The sequence below is a fragment of the Lepidothrix coronata genome, unplaced genomic scaffold, assembly GCF_001604755.1.
Source record: "Lepidothrix coronata isolate B3197 unplaced genomic scaffold, Lepidothrix_coronata-1.0 Scaffold52, whole genome shotgun sequence".
Taxonomy (NCBI): Eukaryota; Metazoa; Chordata; class Aves; order Passeriformes; family Pipridae; genus Lepidothrix; species Lepidothrix coronata.
This window is the reverse complement of record NW_016690232.1, coordinates 2,628,677-2,650,763: the sequence shown is the minus strand read 5'-3', so window position 1 is coordinate 2,650,763 and position 22,087 is coordinate 2,628,677. Positions and strand designations below refer to the sequence as shown.

Below are 22,087 nucleotides of genomic sequence, written 5' to 3'. Positions count from 1 at the left end.
TCTGTTTTCTCCTCGCACTGTCAGGGCTGGTTTGTGACGACCTAGAAAAGCACAGTTCAAGATGCTGCGGGGGCTGAGTGGCCCCTTTAGGCTTGGCTTTGCCACAGTCCCAGTGCTTGGTGGGTGTGGAAGTGAGTTGGGTTTTTGGCTGGTGTGGGATGTAGTTTTTCCTCATCTCTTTCTCAGCATCTTCCCTGCAGGCATTTCCTGCCGCTGTCATTCAGCTGTGAGCCCTGAGTCATGGTGCAGATGGAGCCACTGTGCTGACCAGGAGCACTGTGGGCACCACAAGCTGACAGAGGTGACCAGGAGGAGCAGGAGCTGAAGAACAGCCTGGCCAAGACTCAGCTCTACAAACCATAATCGAGCTGGCTTTGGCCACAGGCAGATGGGTGAGTGCACAAGTGAAAACTTTCCTCTGCCCACATGAGTAGAAAATCTGCTTCTACTGAGTAAAACACAATCCTCAGGCTGTGCATGGATATGCTTCAATGGAAGCACCCTAATGTTGCACCCTGATGTGTAGATGTGGTTACAAGCTGCTGCAGGTGGGAGCTGCCACCCCTTTATGCTCTTGTGCAGGCTCAGCTCTGCCCTTTGCTGCAGATGTTTCTCCTCCCATCTCAAACAGCAGAGCCATGTCCCACCTCTCCATCTCCACCACTGAATCCCAGGAGGTCAGTGCCAGATTTGGTACCTACCACCCTAACTGTGGAGAGACAGCCTTGGAGAGGAGACAGCTGAACAAAGCAAAGGCCCTTTTTGACAGAGATCCATTCTCATCTAATTTAAACGTTTGTTTCAGCACCAAGGCTCTTCAAAGACTGCCTGAACTCCTTTTTACCCATCCACTATAATGGCAGCGATTTATTTTTTCACTCCTCTCTCACACTGAAAAGATTGAAGCATTTTTACTCAAATTAAAAACAAAAAAAAAAAAAAAAAAAAAAAAAAAAGAAAAAAGAATTCCTATCTGGATGAAGACCAGGGCTTGCAAAGTTTCTAGGAAGAGTGGTGAACCTCTCTTCCTGGCAGTGTGCTTATCTGAGATCATCTCCTTGAGGAGTTTGCCAAGATTTCCACAAGAAGGGATGGCACATTGTCTGCCTCCTCCTCTCAGCCAAATTCACTATGAGGTCCCAGGGGAGGGAGAACAGCTCAATTCCAGCCTGGAGTTGAATGGAGAGGAAGCAATGATTTTGGAGAGGTTCAGAGGAACAATTAGTAATGCACTCAATAGCCAGGAGTGCGGAAGGGAGAGGAAAGGGGTTTGCACAATCCAAGCACAGGAGACAGCTCTGGCTACAAGGACATGCTCTGATGGGCAGCAGTGAGCTCCTGTGGAGGGGCCTGACTGGGTGAACTGGACTGGATGAGGGCAGGAGCCATTTCCAGAGACATCCTCCCCATCCCCAGGCTTGTGCCTCTTGCACTGGTGACAGAGATCCTCAAAAGACAGTGTCAGCTGCACCCTCTGTATCCTTGTCCTGGCCGTGGACCTCGGAAAATAAATGCAACCTTTGAGAAAGGGTTAAGATAAAGAGGTGGTGGAAGAAAAATGGTCTGAGCCGATGAAAACCCCCTCTCTGGAGGGAGAGAGAGAGAAAGGGGAAAAAGACTGTGGTTAGTTTTTTTACAATGGATTTGCAGAGACCATTTCTAGAAAGTGGGAGAAATTGAGCTCCAGTCTCTGGTTCCCTTCATTAAGAAGGGAAGGCGGCACCACTGAATTTGCCATTAAAATAGTAGTAATAATCGTAATAAAAAACATAGCCCCCAGATTATCCTATTTTAAAATAAAATAAAGTATAAAATCAAGAGGTAGCTGCCATTTCACATGTGGTCTGGTTTAAATCCTGGGAGCAACGTGGCCCCTGAGATCTAACCTGTTGGAGTAGATTCCCGCTGTGTTCAAAGGCAATGGCAAACCCTTGAATTTGCTTTCAAACTTGGGCTGGGGCTGCTAAAGTTTTTTTGAAGCCCTGAGCAAGTTGAGGAAGATCTTTTCATGATCAAGCAGTCTGTGGGAAAAATATATTGGTAGGCTTGCATGGAGGGAACAGTTTGGGATATGAGGCAAGTCTCTCTCCAGATGCTCTCTGGATTGTTTTGTGGCTTATGCAGAAAGTCTGCAATCTTTGGGGCTTCACATAAAACCTGGAGGACAAAGGTCTTTCCTGTAAGCACAGACAGAGTTAGATTCCCCAAATGAGGCCAATTTCAGCAGTTGATCTTCATTTAACACTCCCAAGCCAGATGAAAAATTGCAGACTGAATCTGACCATGTGTACTTCGGAGGGTTTTCTAGTTGCTGGTGCACAGGTGTTGCTCCAGGGAGGATGCAGACGTACCCTGACAGACACTGGCTCAATAATCCTGCTTTTCTGAGCTGATAGTCCATATTGGATTCAAAGGCAATGCTGGCTTAGTCTCAAAACTCAGGATATCTGTTTGTCCTCCCCAGTTCATCTTCAGTTTCTCCGTTTGTGAGCGCATTGCTACACTGAGCACGTGGACAGGGATTGCAGAGCCTTTTCTCCTGCTAGGAGAGGGATCTGGAAACAATTACAAGCTGCTCATGCTTAATCACTCGGGTAAATCTTAAATGCCTGTCTTAATATTTTGCAGGACTGAAGATGGCATCTGAATTTTTGTGGTGTGCAGGTTACACAGCAGAGCACACAGACTTTGACAGTTTTGCTCTGTGCATGTTTCAGGGGTCCTGAGGACCCCACAGCTTCTATGAAATTCAGGTACAATTTCAAAGGAAAACTAAAATACAAAGGGGGGAAAAAAGACCCCAAAGTATTTGCCTGATATTTGTACAAATTGTCAGCTCAGTCATGTTCTTATGAACCTTTGCTGAACCTGACCATTTGTATCTCAAACTGAACAAGAAGAGAGTACTAAAAGAATTTAAAATATAAAAATAAAAAATGAAATGCCCTGTGAAAATGAAGACAACCAAAATAACTCACAAATCCAGGCTGAAGTCAGTCAATGACAAGACAAAACAATAGAAGTCCTTCTTTCCTTCCTTAAATATTGAAATGTTTCACTTCGGCATTTTCAGGGTGAAGCAGATTACTTTATTGAACATCATTTAGTTTGAAGCTTTCTTTTTTGTTTTTATTTTCAATGGACTTAAATTTAAAAGGAAGTGAGTTGTGTGTTTTTGCTTGACTTTTAAAAAAGATTAAATAGTCTCCAAGCAAACCAGAATATTTTGTTACTGGTCAAGCAAAATGGTTTTGGTTGACCCAAAATGAATTGAGATGTTCTCATTATATTAAGTCTTTCCTATTCAGCTCAGTTCCAAAACCAGAATTTTCCACCACCAGAAGAAACCAGTCATCCTTGTTTTCACCTTCCTGCTGCAGCAGTAAAGGTCTAATTTGGGTTGCTCCTGTTTTAATCAGAGCTTGCTTTATTAACCTCTCTATTTACTGCAGGCTGAGGTCTGTGATATTAGTGTTTGTAGCCAGGGTGTGGTACAGATCACTCTCCAGCTATCTCAGATACCTCACCAAGGAGCTGCTAAGCCTCCCTGGCCATCAGCCTGCTTATTTACAGGCTTTATAGCTATGGTTCAAACCCTGCCAGTGACACCAACACTTGGAAATCATCATTAGTGTGTGGCCCTAGTAAGTCTGTGGGTGTCAGCTGGGTGTGCAGTCATGGTAGTATTCAAAAACTAAAGAAAACACTCTCCTCCCACAGAAACCGCTGAAAAACAACTTCTACACAAACATTGTGAAAGGCAGCAACTGACTGGTGGGGAGGACTTTCCAAAGCCATGGAAGGAAGTTACCTACTAAAGCCTCGATAAGAGCTAAGCCCTCTTAACTCAGCGATCCTTTGAAAGCCTCCTCCCAGCCCAGCCTCAGCGAGGAACCCTTCACTGACATCATCCATAAACAGGTGGGGGTTTATATCTCTTTTGTGTGTGCTTGTTACAGGGAGAAAGCATCCACATTCCCTGAACTTTATTGCAGGAAAGACACAATGTTTCATCTTAAGGACTTCCAAATCGTTGCAGGCATTGTCTGTGGGGCGGCCAGTGGCCAGGGCTGCAGGTGGGAGCAGGTCATCCCTCGGAGCTCTCTGGGTGCTCTCTGAAGCACAGGCCCTCCAGACATGGGGCACCACAGGTGCTGCTTCTTCAGGGTGATGCTGGAGTGCTGCACCCAAAATTGGCCGTGCTGTCTCAGAGCTCCTGTTTATAGTGCTGAGGATAACCCGGCTAAACTTGGGCTCCCTTCACCTCTCAGGCAGCTGAGGGGATGCTGAGGTCCTAACCCTGCACATCTGTCTGTTGTAGCTTAAGTGTTTGCAGGATGGGGAGGGGAATTAAGATTATGTGTGTCCTACAGCTTGCTGGTCTCCAAATAGGTTCCTTGGTTGTTCTTTTTTTTCTTCTTTATGTTTGTGTTACAGACACCTCCAAAGACCCTGAATAAGGAGGAGATGGCTGTGCTCTGGACAAGGCTCCACAGAGAAATATCTGGTATCTTACTGCAAGGATGCAGGAAAGGTGAGAGGATGGCTTGGTTTGCAAATAGGCAGGTGCTGTCACACATCCTTCTTTGGCACTGAACACGTGGCCTAACCTGGTGTCCCTTCAACCACCTGGGCTGAAAACGAGCCAAACCAGTGTGCACTGATTCCATGCTGTGCCTTCACACAAACAACAGCATTTCTGGGGTGCCCTGTGGGGATGCAGCAGGATGGGAGCAGTGTCCCACCCCACTGCCTGAGGATCACCTGCATTTCACTTGCAGAAGGGAGTTGTCTCAGCCCAGTGTGCTGTGTTGCAGTGGTGCAGAGGTGGGAAAGAGGAGGGGACAACATCCTCCACCATGTGGCTTGAGAAGCTGGAAGGAGAGACATGAACTGGCTGGGCTCAGCTGTCACATTGGTGCTGACTGGCACTTTATGGTAGGAAAGTGATTTTCACATCATGTAATGCTCTACTGCAAATACATATTACAAGCAGTGCTGGCTCTTGGGTTTGGCAACCATCTGTCCCTCTGTCTTGCTGTGAAAAGACAAAGATTTCCCACAGAGACTCTTGCAGGGGTGGCAGGAGCTGCACAGCTGATGGCACTGGAAGTGGTGCAGCTGGTGGTGCAGATGTGCATGCCCAAGGGGAGGATGATGGGGCTGTGACAGCAGCAGGACGAAGTGGGAATGGTTTGGGAAGTACCACTGTCATGGGAACAAGGCTGGGAGAGGTGTCAGGAGCTGGCCAGTTCTCAGCTGGCAGCAGCACACCCCAAGGGATGTGGGTTGTCTCTAATGGGACAACATAAGTGATGCAGCAGAACAAGGTCAAAAATGTTGCTCAGCAGCCTGAACCCATGAGGGGTCTGGGAGCCTCCCTCTCTCCTCTGGAGCCTGTGTGGGGATCCACACACCCGGAATCTCCAAAACGTGCATCTTGCTGTCCCGGGGCTGCACTGATCTTTCCTCTGCCTTGCCCAGCAGATGTTTGTTGTTAAAAATACCTGAATGGAGACTCTGTGGTGGTCTTGAGTCAATTCTCTCCACCTTTTGCTGCCCTGGCTCATCTCTCGCCTGAGTCTCGCTTTCTTCTTCACCTATCCACCACGGGCACTGAAAACACATTTCCCCTGTCTCTTTACAGCTGTGTTTTATATATTTAAAGGCTATTATCATGTCTTCTCCCCCACACTTCTCTCCCATCCAGACTAAACAACCTCAGCTCATTCTCTTGAGCGTGTAACAACAATAAGTTTGTTTGGTGAAAACTCAATTTGTTTAGTGCAGTGGTTCTAACCACTCAAGTTATGCCAAAGATAACAAACATTTAGCAAATTTCTCTTCAAATCTTTAATTTTATCAACTGTTTTGACAGTTAGATTACAATTTTTACACAAAGAGTTAGAATGAAAGCAATTGCTTTCTAGTTTTTCTGTATAAACATTTGAATTATGACTTTCACATTAGGCAATGCAATTAAAAGCATTATAGAACTGTCATGAAGTATTTAACTTGGGGTTATAAAAAGTATTATTTTAATGATGTTTAAAAACTATTTAGAAAGTATCTTTTTAAAGTCATTAGCTACAACAATATTTCTTTAGCTATACAAAAACATGTATCAATAATTACTCATTTCCACTTCTTTCACTGCTCAGCGCTGGTTTTCCCAGCCAAAATGGTAAATTTATAATCTTCAGGATATTTCTGGTAGTAATGAAGTTTTGTTTTTTTTTAATTTTACCAGCTTTTTTTTTAAGGTGCTTTTAATTAGCGAGCTTTTATTCCTGTTTAAGATTTTTTTTCATGCAAATAATTTAAGATGAGGAGTTACTACAGAATATTTTTGTCTATGTGGAAAAATGAGGTGAGAAAGACTCCAAAAATGTCAGTAGGAATGTTAATTGTTTGGTTTTTTTTTTTTTAAGAAAACATTTATATTGCACGCTGAGCTTTCTGCCAGTTCAGATGTGATTTTCTGAAAGCCTAACTCATCTTAAGGGAAAAGCTCAAAAGCTGAAACAAGAAAACATGAGGTGGGAGCCTTAAAAGCCGAGATGTTTGTAGGCTCAGCTTCAAAGCAAACATATCACTGTAACCAGAGGTGTCCTGGACAAACATGCTGCTCTCCCCACCCAGCTCTGCTGGTCACCAGCCCTGTGTGGTGCGGGGTCCCCGTGGGAACACCTCACCCCAGTTTGGCCGCTGACAGCCCCAGGTACCCTTGGGAAGGGAAAAGGGGTATCTGCAGGTCTGGATGGGGAATTTGCAGCCTGCTGGAGTCCGTGGCAAAAATCAGACAATTTCTGCAGCCCTGTTCTATCTTCCTGTTCCATCCCTCTGGCTGCAGTGGGACTTCGGTCCAGCCCCACAGGTGCCATGGACAGCCCTGAGAGAGATCTGCTGGGAGCACTGCTAGGACATATCCCCACTTTCCCTGGGACCTGAGGAGCAAAATTTGGACCTTTTAAAGTAAAACAGCTGTGAGTTCAAACCACAGCCTTAGACCAGGGGTCAGGACTTTACCCCTAAGGTCTCTGTGAAAGGTAACTCAGAGGAAGCAAAGCCACAGACTTAAAGTTGCTGTGTAAGTCTGCCTCTTCACTAGAAAATGTGTACAGAGCCACAAATCAAAAGATGTTGAAAACCTTTGGTTTATATGGTTTAAAAAGCAGGTTTCTGATGTAGGTTTTTTCACTCAATACCTCTTTATGTAAGTGGATTTTTGTTTCCTTCTATGAAATTCTTACAAACCAAAAGACTGCCTTGGTCCCAGAAATGACAGTGCTGACTTAATCCCACTTACCAGGCAGTGAAAGAGAACAGAAGCTGAGGAGAAGGAATAGTGCTAGGGTTTTTTTAATTCAGTTTTTTCGCCTTACTCCAGAATGAGAATAATTCATTTTCCAGCAGAAACACTGCTTCCATTAGATGTACCTGCATTTTTGCATAACTCCTCAAGCCAGCCCATTGCAGTAGGGCCAGTAACTGCAGGATAACACTGGGGTTACATTCTTAAAGTGTTTCTGGGGTTTGAATCACTGGTACGGTGCTCACACAGTGCCATGGCTCATCTGGACATGGTGGTTCTTCCCAAGCCAGCCTGTGTTATGATCTGGTAAAAGATGGGATAACATCGGCACAAGATACAGTGGATGGATACAGTTTGGATGGATACAATAGATACAAGTTTAATAGTACAAGTTAGAAAGAGGACTAAATTGATTTAGGAATTTTTGGCTGTGTTATTTTCACAATGTTTTATCCTCATGTCTCTTTAATTAGATGTCAGAGTCCTTGGAAGCTCATGATAGGGTCTGAAACACAAGCAGAAGGGAAACTTCCCTACACAAGTCTCACATTAGGGCTCAATCCTCTCCTGGGAAAATGTTGCTTTGTGTGTTAGTGTGACAGCGTGCAGAGCAGTGCAAGAATCAAGTTAAAAATATATTATCTAAGTCGGGGAGCCCCTTGATGGAAGAGCTTATTTGGCTCTTAAAACCCTCCAAAATTTTCAGTATGAAACCGATGCAAATTGAAGTTATGTCCTGGTACAAATTGCATCTGTCCCGGGTTGAAATGTCATCTGAGGTCTGACCCTGAGGTCTGACCTGGGGAGCCCAATTTGCCAGCCTGTGATGACATTTCCACGCTGATTTGGGAACTGCAAGAGAAGAGATGTTTCTGTGATCTGTTGGTGCTCCCTGCTTCTGGAATCACCAGACTCCAGGCCAATTAGACCACGAGAAAACGGATGCAGCAGTCATGGAGGTCTCCAGGTCTGTTAGTGAGGGAGCTCTTGAAGCAGGACTCAAATCCAGATACAGGACTCAAATCCAGCCCCAGATGTAGCAGGAAAGTTTGTGTTGTTCCCGGGGATATTGGTCCAGGAGATGGGAAAGTTTTCTGTTTTCTCTTCTTGCCTTTTCAGCCTGCATTTTAGCAAAATTTGCTTGGAAAACACTTTATTCCTAGGTGGCAAATGTTCAGTGCCATGTTCTGCTCACAGGACTTTAAACAGCCAGAGAACATGGTCAGCCTGTGTTTTCTAAACCTGCTGTTGGTAAATGCTCCATGAAATGACTTCACTGGGCTGTAATTGTTCCTGGAGCAAGCTGGCCCAAAGGCCAGCAATTAAACCTTTGGCTGATGGAAGCTGTTAGCATGGATTGCTGCTTTGCCTATGGCATTCTAGTTAACAACTCCAAACTCTTTATACTTTTTCTATAAAACACGTGGGAGCTCTGTGCCTGGAATATCTGTGGCAGTAAAGTGAACATGGTGCTTCACTTCTGTTCATAGCACTAAAACTTGGAAGAGAAGAAAGAGTCAAAGTTCAAGAAGTATGTGTTTGTACTTCATGAAGCACATTCAGTTGATATCTGTGGGTTTGGTGCAGCCCCTTACTGTGTTTTAGAGATCAGAACAGGTTTAGATTCATGACTCTTATAAGGGCATCTAAAAGGGAATTAGGTGCCCACACTTTGTTGTAAGTCAACCCTTGCTGGGCTGGCCAACACTGTTCCATTGTAAAATTCAAGCTGACACCTGGTTCTGCCATCTGGACTCCCTGGAGTCTGAGAGTGTTTGAGTCAAAGTTGGATCATGGCTCTCCTGTGCTCAGTCAGGTTTCCCAGAGGAAACCATAATCCTGTCTGAAGGGCCACTCAGCATCCCTCTGCCCCAGGCTCATCCAGGAAGGACTTCCTGGATGAGATAACCGTGCTCTCCTCCTCTGCTGGATGCCTGCAACGCTTCTGCTCCGCATCAAGGCCTCCAGCTGAGCTGCAGGTGAACAAAGGTGGCACTTGTGTTCTCCAAAGGCACTCACTGGGCAAAATCCCATCAGAAACACTTAATGCTTGCCAGTTCAGCACCGTCCCTCCCCCCCCCCATCCAGGGCTGGTATTTATGGGATGTGTTAGTCATGCAGGAGCTGCTGGAAGTGCTGCCGCAGTAAATTGCAGTGTCATCCATGGCCATCAAGTTATGGGCTTGCTTTGGGAGCTCCAGAGCTTGACTAATCCCTTACAGATTGGAGTCGGGGAGGGATGTGGTCAGGCACTGGAAATGTCCCTGTTTTACTGCTGATGATGTATTATTGAAGCCCGCAGGCCCCTGGGCTGCTGCAGCTAAGCTGGGGGCTCGTGCCTTTGTGCTCATGGTGGGAAGGGAGCTCATCCACAGGGCCTCTGACAGGATTAAAGCAGCCACAGGAGTTTGGGAGGGAAGGGAAAAGGCTTCTTTTCGTGGATACTGAGGGATGCTGCTGTTCGTTGTGGGATCTTTTGAGTTTATACCTAAGGATGGGAGCGTGTATGTGCAACCTTGTGCATAATGGTCAGAGCAGACTTTCAGAAACATCAGCGTGGGCAAAATAATACTTTTCATTGCTGGCCTTCCAGTACTTAAAGGCAGCTTATAAGAAAAGAGAGAGCGACTTTTTACATGGGCAGACTGTGACGGGGCAAGGGGGAATGGTTTTAAATGAAAAGAGATTTAGATTAGGTATTAGGAAAAAATTCTTCCCTGTGAGGGTGGTGAGGCCCTGGCACAGGTTGCCCAGATCAGCTGTGGCTGCCCCATCCCTGGAAGTGTTCAAGGCCAGGTTGGACGGGGCTTGGAGCAACCTGGGACAGTGGAAGGTGTCCCAGCCCATGGCAGGGGGTGGAATGAGATGAGCTTTAATTTCCCTTCCAGCCCCCGAAGCACTCTGGGATTCCATGATTTCCTCACAGTGGTGTCACTGGAACTTTAACTACACTCGCTGGAGCAGGATTTCTCCTGCTCTTATTTACATTAATTACAGATTATAAATGACCGGGGCGGTGTGTCTGGAGACTGTAATGCTCCCTGAAGTTTGCTTTATTTGGGTGCGGCTTCCCCTCTCCATAAACCTCATTAGCCGTGTTCGGTCACAGGTCGGATTCGATCATCTCAGAGGTCTTTTCCAACCTAGTTGATTCCGTGCTTCTTTACGGCACTGTGTTCTCAGGAGCCCCGGGGCTGTGCCCAGGGCAGCTTTCCCCGGAGCACGGACGACCCGCATCCCCTCGCAGCCCTCCCCTCCTCCTTCCCCCCGCTCACGCCGCCATCTTGCCCGCCCCGCCCCCGCGGCGGCGGCGCGAGGCCCCCGGCCGGGCTGTCCGCGGCGTTCGCCGGCGGCGGCGGCGGGGCAGCCCCGGCCCTGCGCGGCGGGAGGAGGGAGCGCCATGGCCGAGGCCTGGGCCGGCTTCTCGCAGGAGGAGCTGCGGCGGCTGCGGGGGCAGCGCCCAGGTACGCACCGGGCACCGGGGGGCGGCGGCGCGGGGGAGCCCCCCGGGCCTCGGCACCCCCGCAGCTGTACCTGCCTCCCTTCGCCCCTCAGCGCCCTGTGCCCTCAGCCCCTCCGTCCGCACCTTATTCGTCCCCTCAGCCCCTCCATCTACACCTCCTTCCGACCCCTCAGTTCAGCTGGTCTGCCCCCCCATCAAACGCCTGCGCAGCCCCCCGACCCCTCCCGTCCAGCGCCATCTCTCACCCCTCTCGTCATCCTGCCCCTCTCTCTGGACCCTCAGAACCCTTCGGTCGCGTTTCCAGACTCTCCAGGCTCTTGCCCTGCTTCCACATCCCTGCCCACTGCCCCATTCGTGTTCCCAGCCTCCTCTTTGCCTACGTGTCACCTTGTTCTCTGGTTTATGTCCTCGATTTGCCCACCAGGCTGCATGGGACCCTTCCTCAGCCCCAGATCTGCCTCTCCATGATTATCCCAAGAGTTGCCTCTCTCCTGTCGTTCCTCCTTTAGTCCTGCGGTCCAGGCCCCTTATTCCTCCCTCTCCTCATTTAGGAATGCTCATATCCTTTAAAACTCCAGATCCTTGCGCTAGCAAAACATTTCCAGCTTGCTGGGTTTTCCCCCACATTGGCTTTCCATGGCACTCTAGTCGTCTCGTCCTTATGTTGGTTGTGCAGCAGTTGCTTGTCCAGAAAAACTCATTCACAGCTTTTCTGACAATGAGATTTGTTTTTAATCCCGTTTCTCCCTCTCCTGTGATAGAGCTGTTCGAGCCCTCGGAGCAACAGCAGCAGCAGCAGCAGCCTCGCCCCCACACCGGGAACAAGCCTCGGAAGCAGTTGCAGCGGGAAAAAGCCCTCCAGCAGCAATGCCAGAGGCTGGGACTGCAGGGTGGGGCAGCCCCTGTCACTCCGGAGCAGTTGCTCTCTGCACCAAAGCACAAGCCCTGTCATCCTCAGCAGCCAGTGCCAACACCTCGTCCTCCTCCTGCTGGAGATCAAAGGCAAAGTGACAGCCAGGATCAGCAGGAGGAGGTGACACCTTGCAATGGCAGGGACAGTGCCCAGCCCCACCCTGCACAGCCCAGCACCCAAGTGGAGAGAAAGAAAGTGGAATTGTTAGTAAGTCAGTAAAATCTGGGGGTGGGGGCTGTTGCTCTGCGTTGATTCATTCTTTCATTGTGAAGTAAAGTGAACTTTTCTGTGTCCAATTGGAAGGTTTGAGAGATCAAATCATTCCCTCTCCTGTGAGGAAGGACTGAGAGAATTGGGATTGTTCAGCCTGGAAAAGAGAAGGCTTTGGGGTGACCTAATTGTGACCTGAAGGGAGCCCACAAGAAAGATGGAGAGACTATTTGCAAGAGCATGTAGTGACAGGACAAGAGGGAAGGGCGTCCCATTGACAGAGAGTGGGGGTAGATTAGATATTAGGAAAAAAAATCTTCCCTGTGAGGACAGTGAAGCACTGGCACAGGTTGCCAGAGAAGCTGTGGATGCCCCATCCCTGGAAGTGTTCAAGGCCAGGTTGGTCAGGGCTTGGAGCAACCTGGTCTAGTGGAAGGTGTCCCTGCTTGTGGCAGGGGGTGGAATGTGATGATCTTTAAGGTCCCTTCCAACCCAAACCATTCTGTGATTCTATGACCATATTAGATTGCTCTGCATTGGAGCTTTGGTTTTAATCTCTAGTTGGTTTAAACCTGATTGAAGACCAAATTCTGCAGTGTACTCTGCAGAGATGCACTGTGCTGTTTTCAGATAATTTCTTGTGGCAGTGGCACTGCTCATCATGAAGTGCCTGATATGTCTTAATGGTTTATGAAGGTTGGCCTCCAAACTTCCATGCATCATTTGTATTCCCCAAGCAGGGATCAGCAGCTTTCTGGGTGTGGTGAGCCAGACACTGTTCAGCTCCTTTTTGGTGAGGAAAACACCTGGAGCTTTGTTTTGCAGAGACGTTTTTCACGCTGTGAGAGCAAATGACATTTTGCTGCAACAGCCACCTCCTGGATCTGCTGGATTCATCTCAGCCTGGGCGCTTGAATCTACATCTTACTGCAAATATTTCTCTACATGAGTTTTTAGGGATAGGGTGATGAGAAATCTGAAGAGATGTTCTTGTGCAGAAGTGATTGTTAGTAGCTGAGTTACTTGAGTATTTTTAAGCTGAGGGTTCTTCAGAGAGGGCATGAAGAACACAATGGAGTGGGAAAGCAGCAAAGCAGTTTTTTGTTTCTCCTGAATCCTGCCCAGCTGTGTTGTCCCCCCTCACCTGGTCCCATCCTCTGGGGCTGCTTGTATCTCTTAGTAGGCGTAGCTAGGAAAGGGAATCAATATTCTTTCCCTGGTGGCAAAAGTGAATTCTTGTTCTTCCTTGTTGCTGATTTTCATTATGACTTTTATCAGCCTTTCATTTTTATCAGTTTAATTATTTGGGGGCTGTATTGTAAAGCAGGCCTGTGAAAGAATCTGTTTTCTGCAAAAAAACATTTCCAAAAAAGAGGCTGTGTTGGCAGACTGAACAGATGGCAACTTGTAGCAGCCAGTAAGAAACTTGAAACTGCTTCTACCTAGCGGGGAAGCACATCCTTTAAATGAAAAATTCCATCCATTTCTGAAAAAGTGCTCCATGCTCTTTCTTCCAGCAAAGCTGAATTAACCAGCAGCTTATCTGGTTGTGCAGATTTTTGTTATGATCAGCAGATTTCATCTGAAAATGTTTTTATTGCTCTGAATGACTTCTTGCAGGTGATGCTTCTTTCCTTAGAACCGAAGCCTGTTTATTGTTCCTTGGACGTTTTTAGAGTTTACTCCAGGAAATATGATGATGAATATTTGTGTTATTTGGAGAACAGGAAGAGAAATGAACTTTCTGTTAATTTTGATCTTCTTTTCCATGAGCAGGCAGGAGAAATCCCGATGGGAAATCCTCCAGCAAGAGCAGCGGCTGATAGAGGAGAAGAATAAGCGCAAGAAGGCTCTGCTGGCCAGAGCTATTGCTGAGAGGTAACGGGCTGTGCTGCATGGGCTGAGCACGGGCAAGGGGTTACTTTTCATCTGCAGATCTTGATTCAAATGTCACTTTTTCCTCCTCTCCGTGCTCAGTGTGTGCTGCTCCAGAAGTGAGCAGCTGTGAGTGACATCTCCCTTTGATGACAAGTGCTGGCTAAGAAGTTGTGACTAAGCTTTTCACACTTCCAAAGCTGCAGCTCTGTGTGCAGATGGAAAAGTTATTACACAACTTGAGAATTAGCTGAAGTCCTTGAATTTGTTGGTGAGATCATGTTTGGAAGTTGGGATGCTCAGATGCGTATCCCTGTTCTGTTCCTGAATTGGTTTTGCTGGATTTAAGGAAAGTTCATTTGATTCCTAAATTATGATGAGAAACTGTTTGAGCTTTTGACTCTTATGAGTATGTGAAGAGTATTGAAAAGAGAAGATTATCAACTTTAATTTGAAGAAGATACCATTGTACCCCTGGCTGATTAGAAATTATAGCACACGGTCTCATTTGTTGGCTCTTGCTCTTCAGGGGACCAGACTTTAAGGCATTGTGTAGTGATATAGTTTAAGACTACACAGAAGGCAAGGTTTGTAGGGAAGGATGTTGGAACAGCTCATAGCACTGGATCAAGGAAAGTGATGTGAAGCTTTCAGGCTTGCAGTGCTCTCCCAGACGTGTTGTGTTCTGCCCATCAGAGCCCTCGGGTAGCACAAGTGAACACAGCCCATGCTGTGTAGAAGATTCTCTTTAAAGTTCTGAAAATGGTGTTTTCCTTTGCCAGGCAGAGAGAAAACACGAGTGCATTTGTTCTGAGTCACTGTAGGACAGCAAACATGGGTGTGACCATCAGGCTGGGTTCTTCCTCCTGGAAACAAAACCTGAGGAGAGAGAAGAGGACATGGAAAGTGATACCTAGGGAGTTAAATCTGACATTCAAAGTCCTCCCTTGGGCTTTCAGCAATACCACAGGTGTCTTTCCCCTCCACGTGCATCAGCTGGTCTAATGAGAGATGCTGTCACTGCCTGCACAACTAGTCTTGGTTTCAGATACCTACTTTGGCTGTAAAGCAGTGGCTGGGAAGTGTGAATTTGCTGGTGATGATGAGAGTCACTCAGCTTGCTTGGGAGTGAAATCCATCAAAGTTTGCTGCCCTTAGCAACGTTTAGCTTTCAGGACGAGGGAATGAATAGGCTGAGTTGAAAAAGGTTACATAAGGCTTGATTGAAACCCTTTGTGTTTGATGTAAAACTTTCCATTCACTTCATTGGGATTTGGCTGGGCCTTTTGGGAATAATTTTGCAAAATGGAAATCAAGCTTAGGTTAGGTGACTTTTTGGCCCCTACTAACTGGGCTTCTTTGAAAGGGGATATTTGCAGGGCTAAATGCCCTTCCCCTCTCACTTCCCCCCCAAGCCATTTCCTGTTTCCTTACACTGGGAACTACTTAGATACAGCAGCTTCTTGTGTGTTTCCACAGTGAAGAAACACAATCCATTTTAGGCACTTTGATTATAGTCATTACATAATTTTGCCATAGTCCTTTAATAGCAGGCATTTTAGATCCCTGTGGATACTGAAAAAGATCAAAAGCCCTAAACCATAAAGGGGAAACCTTCTGAATAGATCCTAAAGTTGGTTGCTCTGCAAATGAAATGGGGCCTGGTATGTCAAGAAGAGAGGCTTGAAAAGAGGGAGGAAAAAAAGCACATCTTCCTTTTGCAGATCCAAAAGAACTCAAGCCGAAGCAGTGAAACTAAAAAGGATTCAGAAGGAGCTGCAAGCTCTGGATGACATGGTGTCTGCTGACATTGGCATCCTGAGGAACCGCATTGATCAGGCCAGCCTGGAATACTCCTATGCCCGGTAAGTGACAGACAGGGAGGAGGGAACAGGGAATAGGGAATAGCTCTGTCTGAGAGCAGGGAGAAAATGCTGTTTCCTGTCACCAAAGCAGTAATGAAGTTATGTCATTGTAATAACATGTAGTTAAAGCAGTCACAGTCTGGGGGGCTTTCAAATCTTGAGGTAAAAGCATGCTTTTTATTTCCTAGTTTTTCCCTTGGAGTCTGGAAACCGAAGCAGGTTTTCTGACTGCAGAGTGTGCTGTCACGAGACATAAGTAGTGCCTTAACTGTGCAGTTGTCCATAAGCCCTGCTTTATTGTTTCAAGGTTGTTTATTTCTTCTCAGGGGGAAAGAGGTTTTTTCTTGAAAAGTCCTAAAATGAAAGTCCTTTTCAGGCAAACTTGCTTGTTGATGACAGCTCTGGTCCTTTTGGAATCAATGGGACCAATTAAGCTTAAAACATATAATACTGCTGAAGTGCTTTTGGAACTAGGACCAAAAACTGAAGGAAAAAGCAAGCTTTCACCCTTCACAATGTGCCTTTAATCACTCTGGTTCTGATGAGTTCCTTAAATGCAAGAAATTAATTGGAACACCCCATTAGTTGTGGGTAAGCCACAACATCAGTAGATAAACATCGGGATGTTTGTGCAGCCGTTTCCTAAAACAGAAATGTTTGGTTGCGGTTTTGAGTTCACAATTCAATGTGTTAAACGTGCATTTCTCCTTTTGACTTTTGCTACACATTGACCACAGGCCAATAAACATGATAATTAGTCTTTAAAAAATAGCAGTGGTAGCTAAAAAAAATGAAGATTTCTTTAGTGTAATTATAAGTTAAAATATCTAAGATTAACTGTAGTCAGAGTGGCTGATTGCATATGAATACAGAATTTAATATCCTGAAGTGGAAAAGCATTTCAGTGTTTCTAAAACCATTACATGCTCCTGCAAATCTCATACCCAATTTTTGTAATAATGTGTCTATTTGAAATGCTTACTGGCAAAAGAGCACAGAACACGAAGGGCTCTGACATTTGGAAAGCAGTTTTTGATGACAAGAACAAAAGGAGATGCTGGTAGGACAAGTGGATAAAATTTATCAAATTCTTAATGACTTTCATGACCTTAGTCTTTTTGTGAGGGAGGGACTTGGAAATGCAAGTTAGATACTTCCAGTGCTGTAGTTTTCATGTATTGTAAGCCAAAGCCAATTTACTTCTAAATGGTGTCTTTTAAAGCAGATTTTTAGTTCTCGCCTTGTGTTTTAGGGCTAAAACAAAAATCGCTTCAGTGGGTCAAAAAGTGCAATTTTAAATAGTCCTGAGCACATACATAGTTAGGGACATTGGCCAATCGCTGTGGAATTGAATTTTCATAAATATGATGTGAATAATATGTGTGAATTCAGCCCAAAGGTTTAACTGTGCAGACGTTTCCAACATAGTGTTATTAGTTTTTCCATTTCAGGTGCCTGACCTAAAGAAATCTTGACTTTCCTGAGAGGCATATGTAAATGGGCATCCTCTGCCCACTGCAGACACAGCCTTTACATCTGAGTCAAAGTTTTGTGATGATTATATAAAAGAACATATTTGGGAATGCTTTTCTATGTCTTGTTTCCTTCTGTCTCACTAAGCAAAGGATCCTGTCTTTCTGTTGCTTTATAAAACAGCTGGATGCTTTATTCAGCCACCTTACTTACATTAGTTTTGTAAGTGCTCTGTAAGGTGCTTCATGTAGCCGTGCTGCAAAAACCTTTTCCTGATGAGCAAGATTGCACCTATCTGTCTGTTAATTAGAATGAATACACAGATTTACTGATGCAGTGGAAGAAGCATCACTAATGCAGACACCAACCATTAAAGTGCTGGATACTCTCTGTGTGTTAACCTCGATAAATATTTAGAATATTTCCTTTTTGCTATATTTGTCGTGACAGGAAGTGCAAATTGGCAGGAGGTGAGTGTCAGGGGGATGCTTGCAATAAAATTCTACATCTGTCGCCACGCAGAAGTTGTGATCACTTTTGATGTCACGTGCTGCGTCAGTCTCTGCTGCTCCTGATTTTCTGAACATGTCTATGGGTGGCCAGAAGAGTACACTATCCAAATGTCCATATGTATCCATGCTGTGCTCCTTTGAGCATCTGTGTCTGTCGGGGCGTGGTTGGGTTAGAAGAACCCCAAACTGCTGTGCAGTGTTTCGGTTCACTGGGTGGGTGTTCATTACAAGTGTGAAAACTGCAATTTCTGATGGTTTCTTTCTGCTGCTAGTGATGCATCCCTTCGAACAGGCAGCAAAAATGTGTGTTTGTGATTCAGTCTATAGATTTCAGATGAGCAAGTTAACTCTTGGAGTACACAGCAGCAGAGCCTGGAGTGTCCAGAGAAGTTTTGATCAATTCACGCTTATTTTCTTCCCCTTTGCTAACGTAGCAGCACGTCGTGAACAGCTGGCATAACGCACGTTGCATTTCAGGGATGTTTGAAGTGTCTGTCTGTGTGTCAGGCTGTGGAGTGCTTTGAGAATTAACCCACTGGAAATGGTGATGATTTTGCAGGAAGCGGTATGAAAAGGCGGAGTCGGAGTACGTGGCAGCCAAGCTGGACCTCCAGCACAAGACGGAGCTTAAGGAGCACCTCACGGAGCACCTGTGCACCATCATCCAGCAGAACGAGCTCCGCAAGGCCAGGAAGCTGGAGGAGTTAATGCAGCAGCTGGATGTGGAGGCAGATGAGGAAAATCTGGAACTCGAGATCGAGGTGGAGCGGATGCTGCAGCAGCAGGAGGCAGAAGCAGGGAGACAAGGCAGCCAGTCACACAGTCACGCTGCGACAGCGAAGGAGAACCCCACTCCCAGTGGTACAGGGCGGGAGGGCGAGCGTGCCAACCATACTGCTGCTTCTCCTGCTGTTTCTGAACAGGCTCAAAACTCCGGGACCAAATCCCTCTCCAGTATGGACAGACAAACTCAGGCAGTAGATGTGACTTCGGAAAGCTCCCCAGCTTGTTCTGCTACATGACTGCTGGATGGGAGATGAGCCAGTGGTTATGGATGATGTACTCTCTGCAGGCTTGTAGGTTATATCTGGGCTTTGGCAGTACCAGTCACATGCACTTCATTTCCCTTTTCCTTTAATATTGTTTTCAAATTTTAAAGGTGCTTTTTTTTTTTCACAAGACTCCCATTTGGGGTTCACCGTCTGTCATCGTCTTTCCTGGTTTGTGTTCATGTTCTAATGCCCAGCTCTTCACGGGCTTTTATACCTTCCTGAAACAGGACATTTGCGTGTGAACAGTAGGGTTTTTCCAAAGATTTTCAGCCTATTGGTGTCACAGATACCTGTTCTGAGCAGGGTGCAAGAGATAGATATCTACAGAAGAAAAGACCCCTTGATCTGCTTCAGAATGCATTCTGTCCCCTAACATCTGCAATAGGATGTTTTTCTTCCTTTGTATCCATAAGGGATTAGTTTTCAACGGTTTCTTCTGCTGTGAAACCCAAGTGCTTACTTTAATTGCCTTTGTAGATGATACTCTTTCCTCATGGAAAGGAAATTTGCATACTGAGGCAAATTGCAAAGTCAGTTGTAATACCTCATATTTATCACTTTGCCTATTCCTTTCAGATAATGCTGAATCATTACCAAGCTGTACATGGATAGATCTGTTATCTATGAAATCACATCAGCTATGCTTTAAAAAAAATGATGGGTACAGTTTAAGACCCTACAGAATGTAGAAGTAGAAACACACAAAAGAGAGTGTGTTACATTTAAAACTTCCATTGCAAATATTTTCTCTGTTGTAGTTGCCTCGAAGTGCCAATAATTAGCCAGGGATCTTATAGTAAATAATCTCCACTGTATATTGGAAATGAGCCTATTTTTGTATGACATTCAATGCATTTTCTTGCCGGAAAAGCAGGTTTGTACCCCACAAGAAGTTCAGCTGGTTCACTCTGTTGCTGTTGAAAGGCTTTAAAGAGCTATTCCAGGTGGAGAAAGTCTCAGGAATTAGAAGAGGACGTAGGAAAATCTCCCATAGACTGATTGCAGCTGCAAACCGTGGGGAGTTGAGCTCACAGTTATCCGCTTTGTAACATGGAAGTGTGGGAATGGTTCCTGGAATACCTGACCTGAACGTGTCGGTCAGAGTTTATGAATGAGTTGCTGAATGACGCCACCGAGTATATAAATGGGACACTGATTGTCTCTATGGCTTTAACAGTGGAAAAACATGTCACTACATTTCATTTTTATTCTATTAATAAATCAGTGCATCTTGTACGCGGTGTGTTTACTGTTGGTTGTGATATCTGAGACTAATACGTGTATCCAAGACCGTTTTTCCACAGGAGGTGATAAATGGCAGAATCAGATACGTCCTTTGGCAACTCTCTGCCGTGTGAAAGTAAAACCTCAAAAAAGGCTGTTCCAAAACATGGAAATGTATGAAGCAAAGACATGGCAGGATATGGCTTGGCAGGAATCTCTTCAGCTAACTGGCCCAGGGCAGCAGTGGAAAATCTCTCCTGGTGCCTCCCATACACAGGAGAAAGTGGAATAAATATGTTTTCTAGAGAAGCCGCTCATAATTAGGGTTGATTAAAGTTAGAAAACTCCAAAGTAACATTTGAAATACGTATGAAGCATTGCTCTGTGGTTGCTGGTATACTGCATTCACTGGTATTTTGCTGGAAGACCTGAAGCAGAGGATTTGATTTTATTATGAGAAAATTGTGAGTGACTTCCTTTGCTCTGTCTGCAGTTGCAGGACAGCTTGTAGCAACCTGATGATGGTTTTCAGAACTGGATACCAGTAAGTGCAGTAATAATTTAATTGTACCATTCTCTTTTCCATCCTCTGCAGCTGTCCTCAGTTGTTCCTCAAGAGATTCAAAATCCTGTTCCTCATTACAGTTGTGTTAAGCTCGTTGGGGACACACAGCAGAGCTTCTGACAGAAGAGTTGAGTTGCAATGGTATTTACTGGAATCACACGCACTCCATTTTGCATATAATTTGTGGTTCTCTACTAGGCTAAAATGTGGCTAAATTAGTCCTACTCGTTGCACCTCGTTGTCACAGGTAAGATTATTGTCTGAACTCTGAAAATGGCAAAAAATTACAAGTCCAAAGGTCTTTTTGACAACTGCTTAAGAATATGAGTTTCCTAGAATGGAGTAAGTTTATATCCAACAAAATGGCTTAAAAGCTGAAAAATTCTTGTGTACCATCCTGATAGTGCTGGTGCTGTTTCTGCCTGAGAGGGAAGATGCTGTTAGAATCAGCAGGTTCTGTTCTCTGGCGAGTCCCTCGTTGAAGTTCTGGCCAGTTCTGTCTGCCTTTAACTTCTGAGCTTGCAAAATGGAGTGAACTGGCTGGGAGCCACATGAAACAGCCATGTGGGATAACAATAGCAGCCTAGCATTTGGTTGCTCTTGCTGGACAGGGAGCTCAGGAGTTAAACTGTTTGATCTAAGTTATGAAGCCTTTCTGTGACGTGTGATACAAACCACTACCGTGGTGTCAGTTCCACTTTGGAAGTTCTCAAATGTTTTGATGGGTGCCAGTGTGCCGGTTTAACATTCCCCCTGTGCCGGAGCCAGGGAGTCCAGTCGTAATTGTAACAACATGTGTGCTGGTCAGAAATGCCAGGAGATGATTTTGGTGCAACAGAAGGGTTGGGGTTTTTAACTTGTTTTTCCTTGAAGGAAGGAGAACCGTTGGAATTGAGGCTCTCCAAGCAAAAGCCATTTCTCCCTTTGGTAGTGGCTGCTGTGTCTTACAGTGTTTGGATTTGCTGTCCCTGGAGTACACTAAGGGCAGGTGTGCTCTCCACTCCACTGGTGTGTTATATCTCTTCAGAAGAACAGAAAAATAAGAAGTTCAGCACAGATCAAGAATGAATGGGCAGATCTTTCGTGAGGACCTCTTGCACAGGTAGGGGGAGAAGTCTGAGTGTGAAGTGCACTGAGATTGAACACCCCCAGCAGGGAAAATAGAGCAGCATGTGATGTCTGACAGTAACTGCAGGGCTTGTCACAGGGGACTTGCATTCTGCTGTGGCACCGTGGCCATTTCTGTGTTGGACCAACACATTACCATTATGGGATGAACTGGAAAACACCGATGTACACCCCTGTGAGAATGTTACAAAGCACAGTATAATTGTCCGTGTTGCATTTTGGCCAGGATGTCAGGATTAGCACTCCCTCCTCTGTCAAGGAATGTTTAAATGAGCACAGATGGTCATGACTCAGCCTGGGGTTCCCATGGATGTCTACTGCATGGTGTAAAACACTTGGACAACCCCCAATCTGATTGTATATCCAGCCAGATGAAGCTGGGCTCTCAAGAGGTTTGAGCTTGGGGTAGCTTTGTGGGGAGGGACTCAAGTTGTCCATCAGCCATTTGTCTTCCTAATACCTTTTGTGAAGCGTGGAGTTTTTCCTTTGAGC

At 45.7% G+C, this 22,087-nt stretch overlaps 1 protein-coding gene across 6 annotated transcripts in view; it reads left to right on the top strand.

Annotated features, from left to right (window-relative positions):
• GORAB (golgin, RAB6 interacting) overlaps positions 1–19,914 on the top strand; it is a 79,178-nt gene extending 59,264 nt beyond the window's left edge. For 4 of the 6 annotated variants that reach the window (XM_017815888.1, XM_017815889.1, XM_017815890.1 and 1 more), the window contains 7 exons: positions 201–392; positions 3,721–3,921; positions 4,438–4,534; positions 11,540–11,894; positions 13,678–13,779; positions 15,501–15,641; positions 18,186–19,914. In XM_017815888.1, the coding sequence (XP_017671377.1) occupies positions 4,468–4,534; positions 11,540–11,894; positions 13,678–13,779; positions 15,501–15,641; positions 18,186–18,648 (1,128 nt within the window). In that variant the 5' untranslated portion in view covers positions 201–392; positions 3,721–3,921; positions 4,438–4,467 and the 3' untranslated portion in view covers positions 18,649–19,914. Of the gene's footprint in view, positions 1–200; positions 393–2,567; positions 2,595–3,720; positions 3,922–4,437; positions 4,535–10,689; positions 10,780–11,539; positions 11,895–13,677; positions 13,780–15,500; positions 15,642–18,185 lie in introns of those variants that run through there. The other 2 variants (XM_017815891.1, XM_017815893.1) reach the window with 2 other exon arrangements.
• Positions 19,915–22,087: the final 2,173 nt, after the last annotated feature.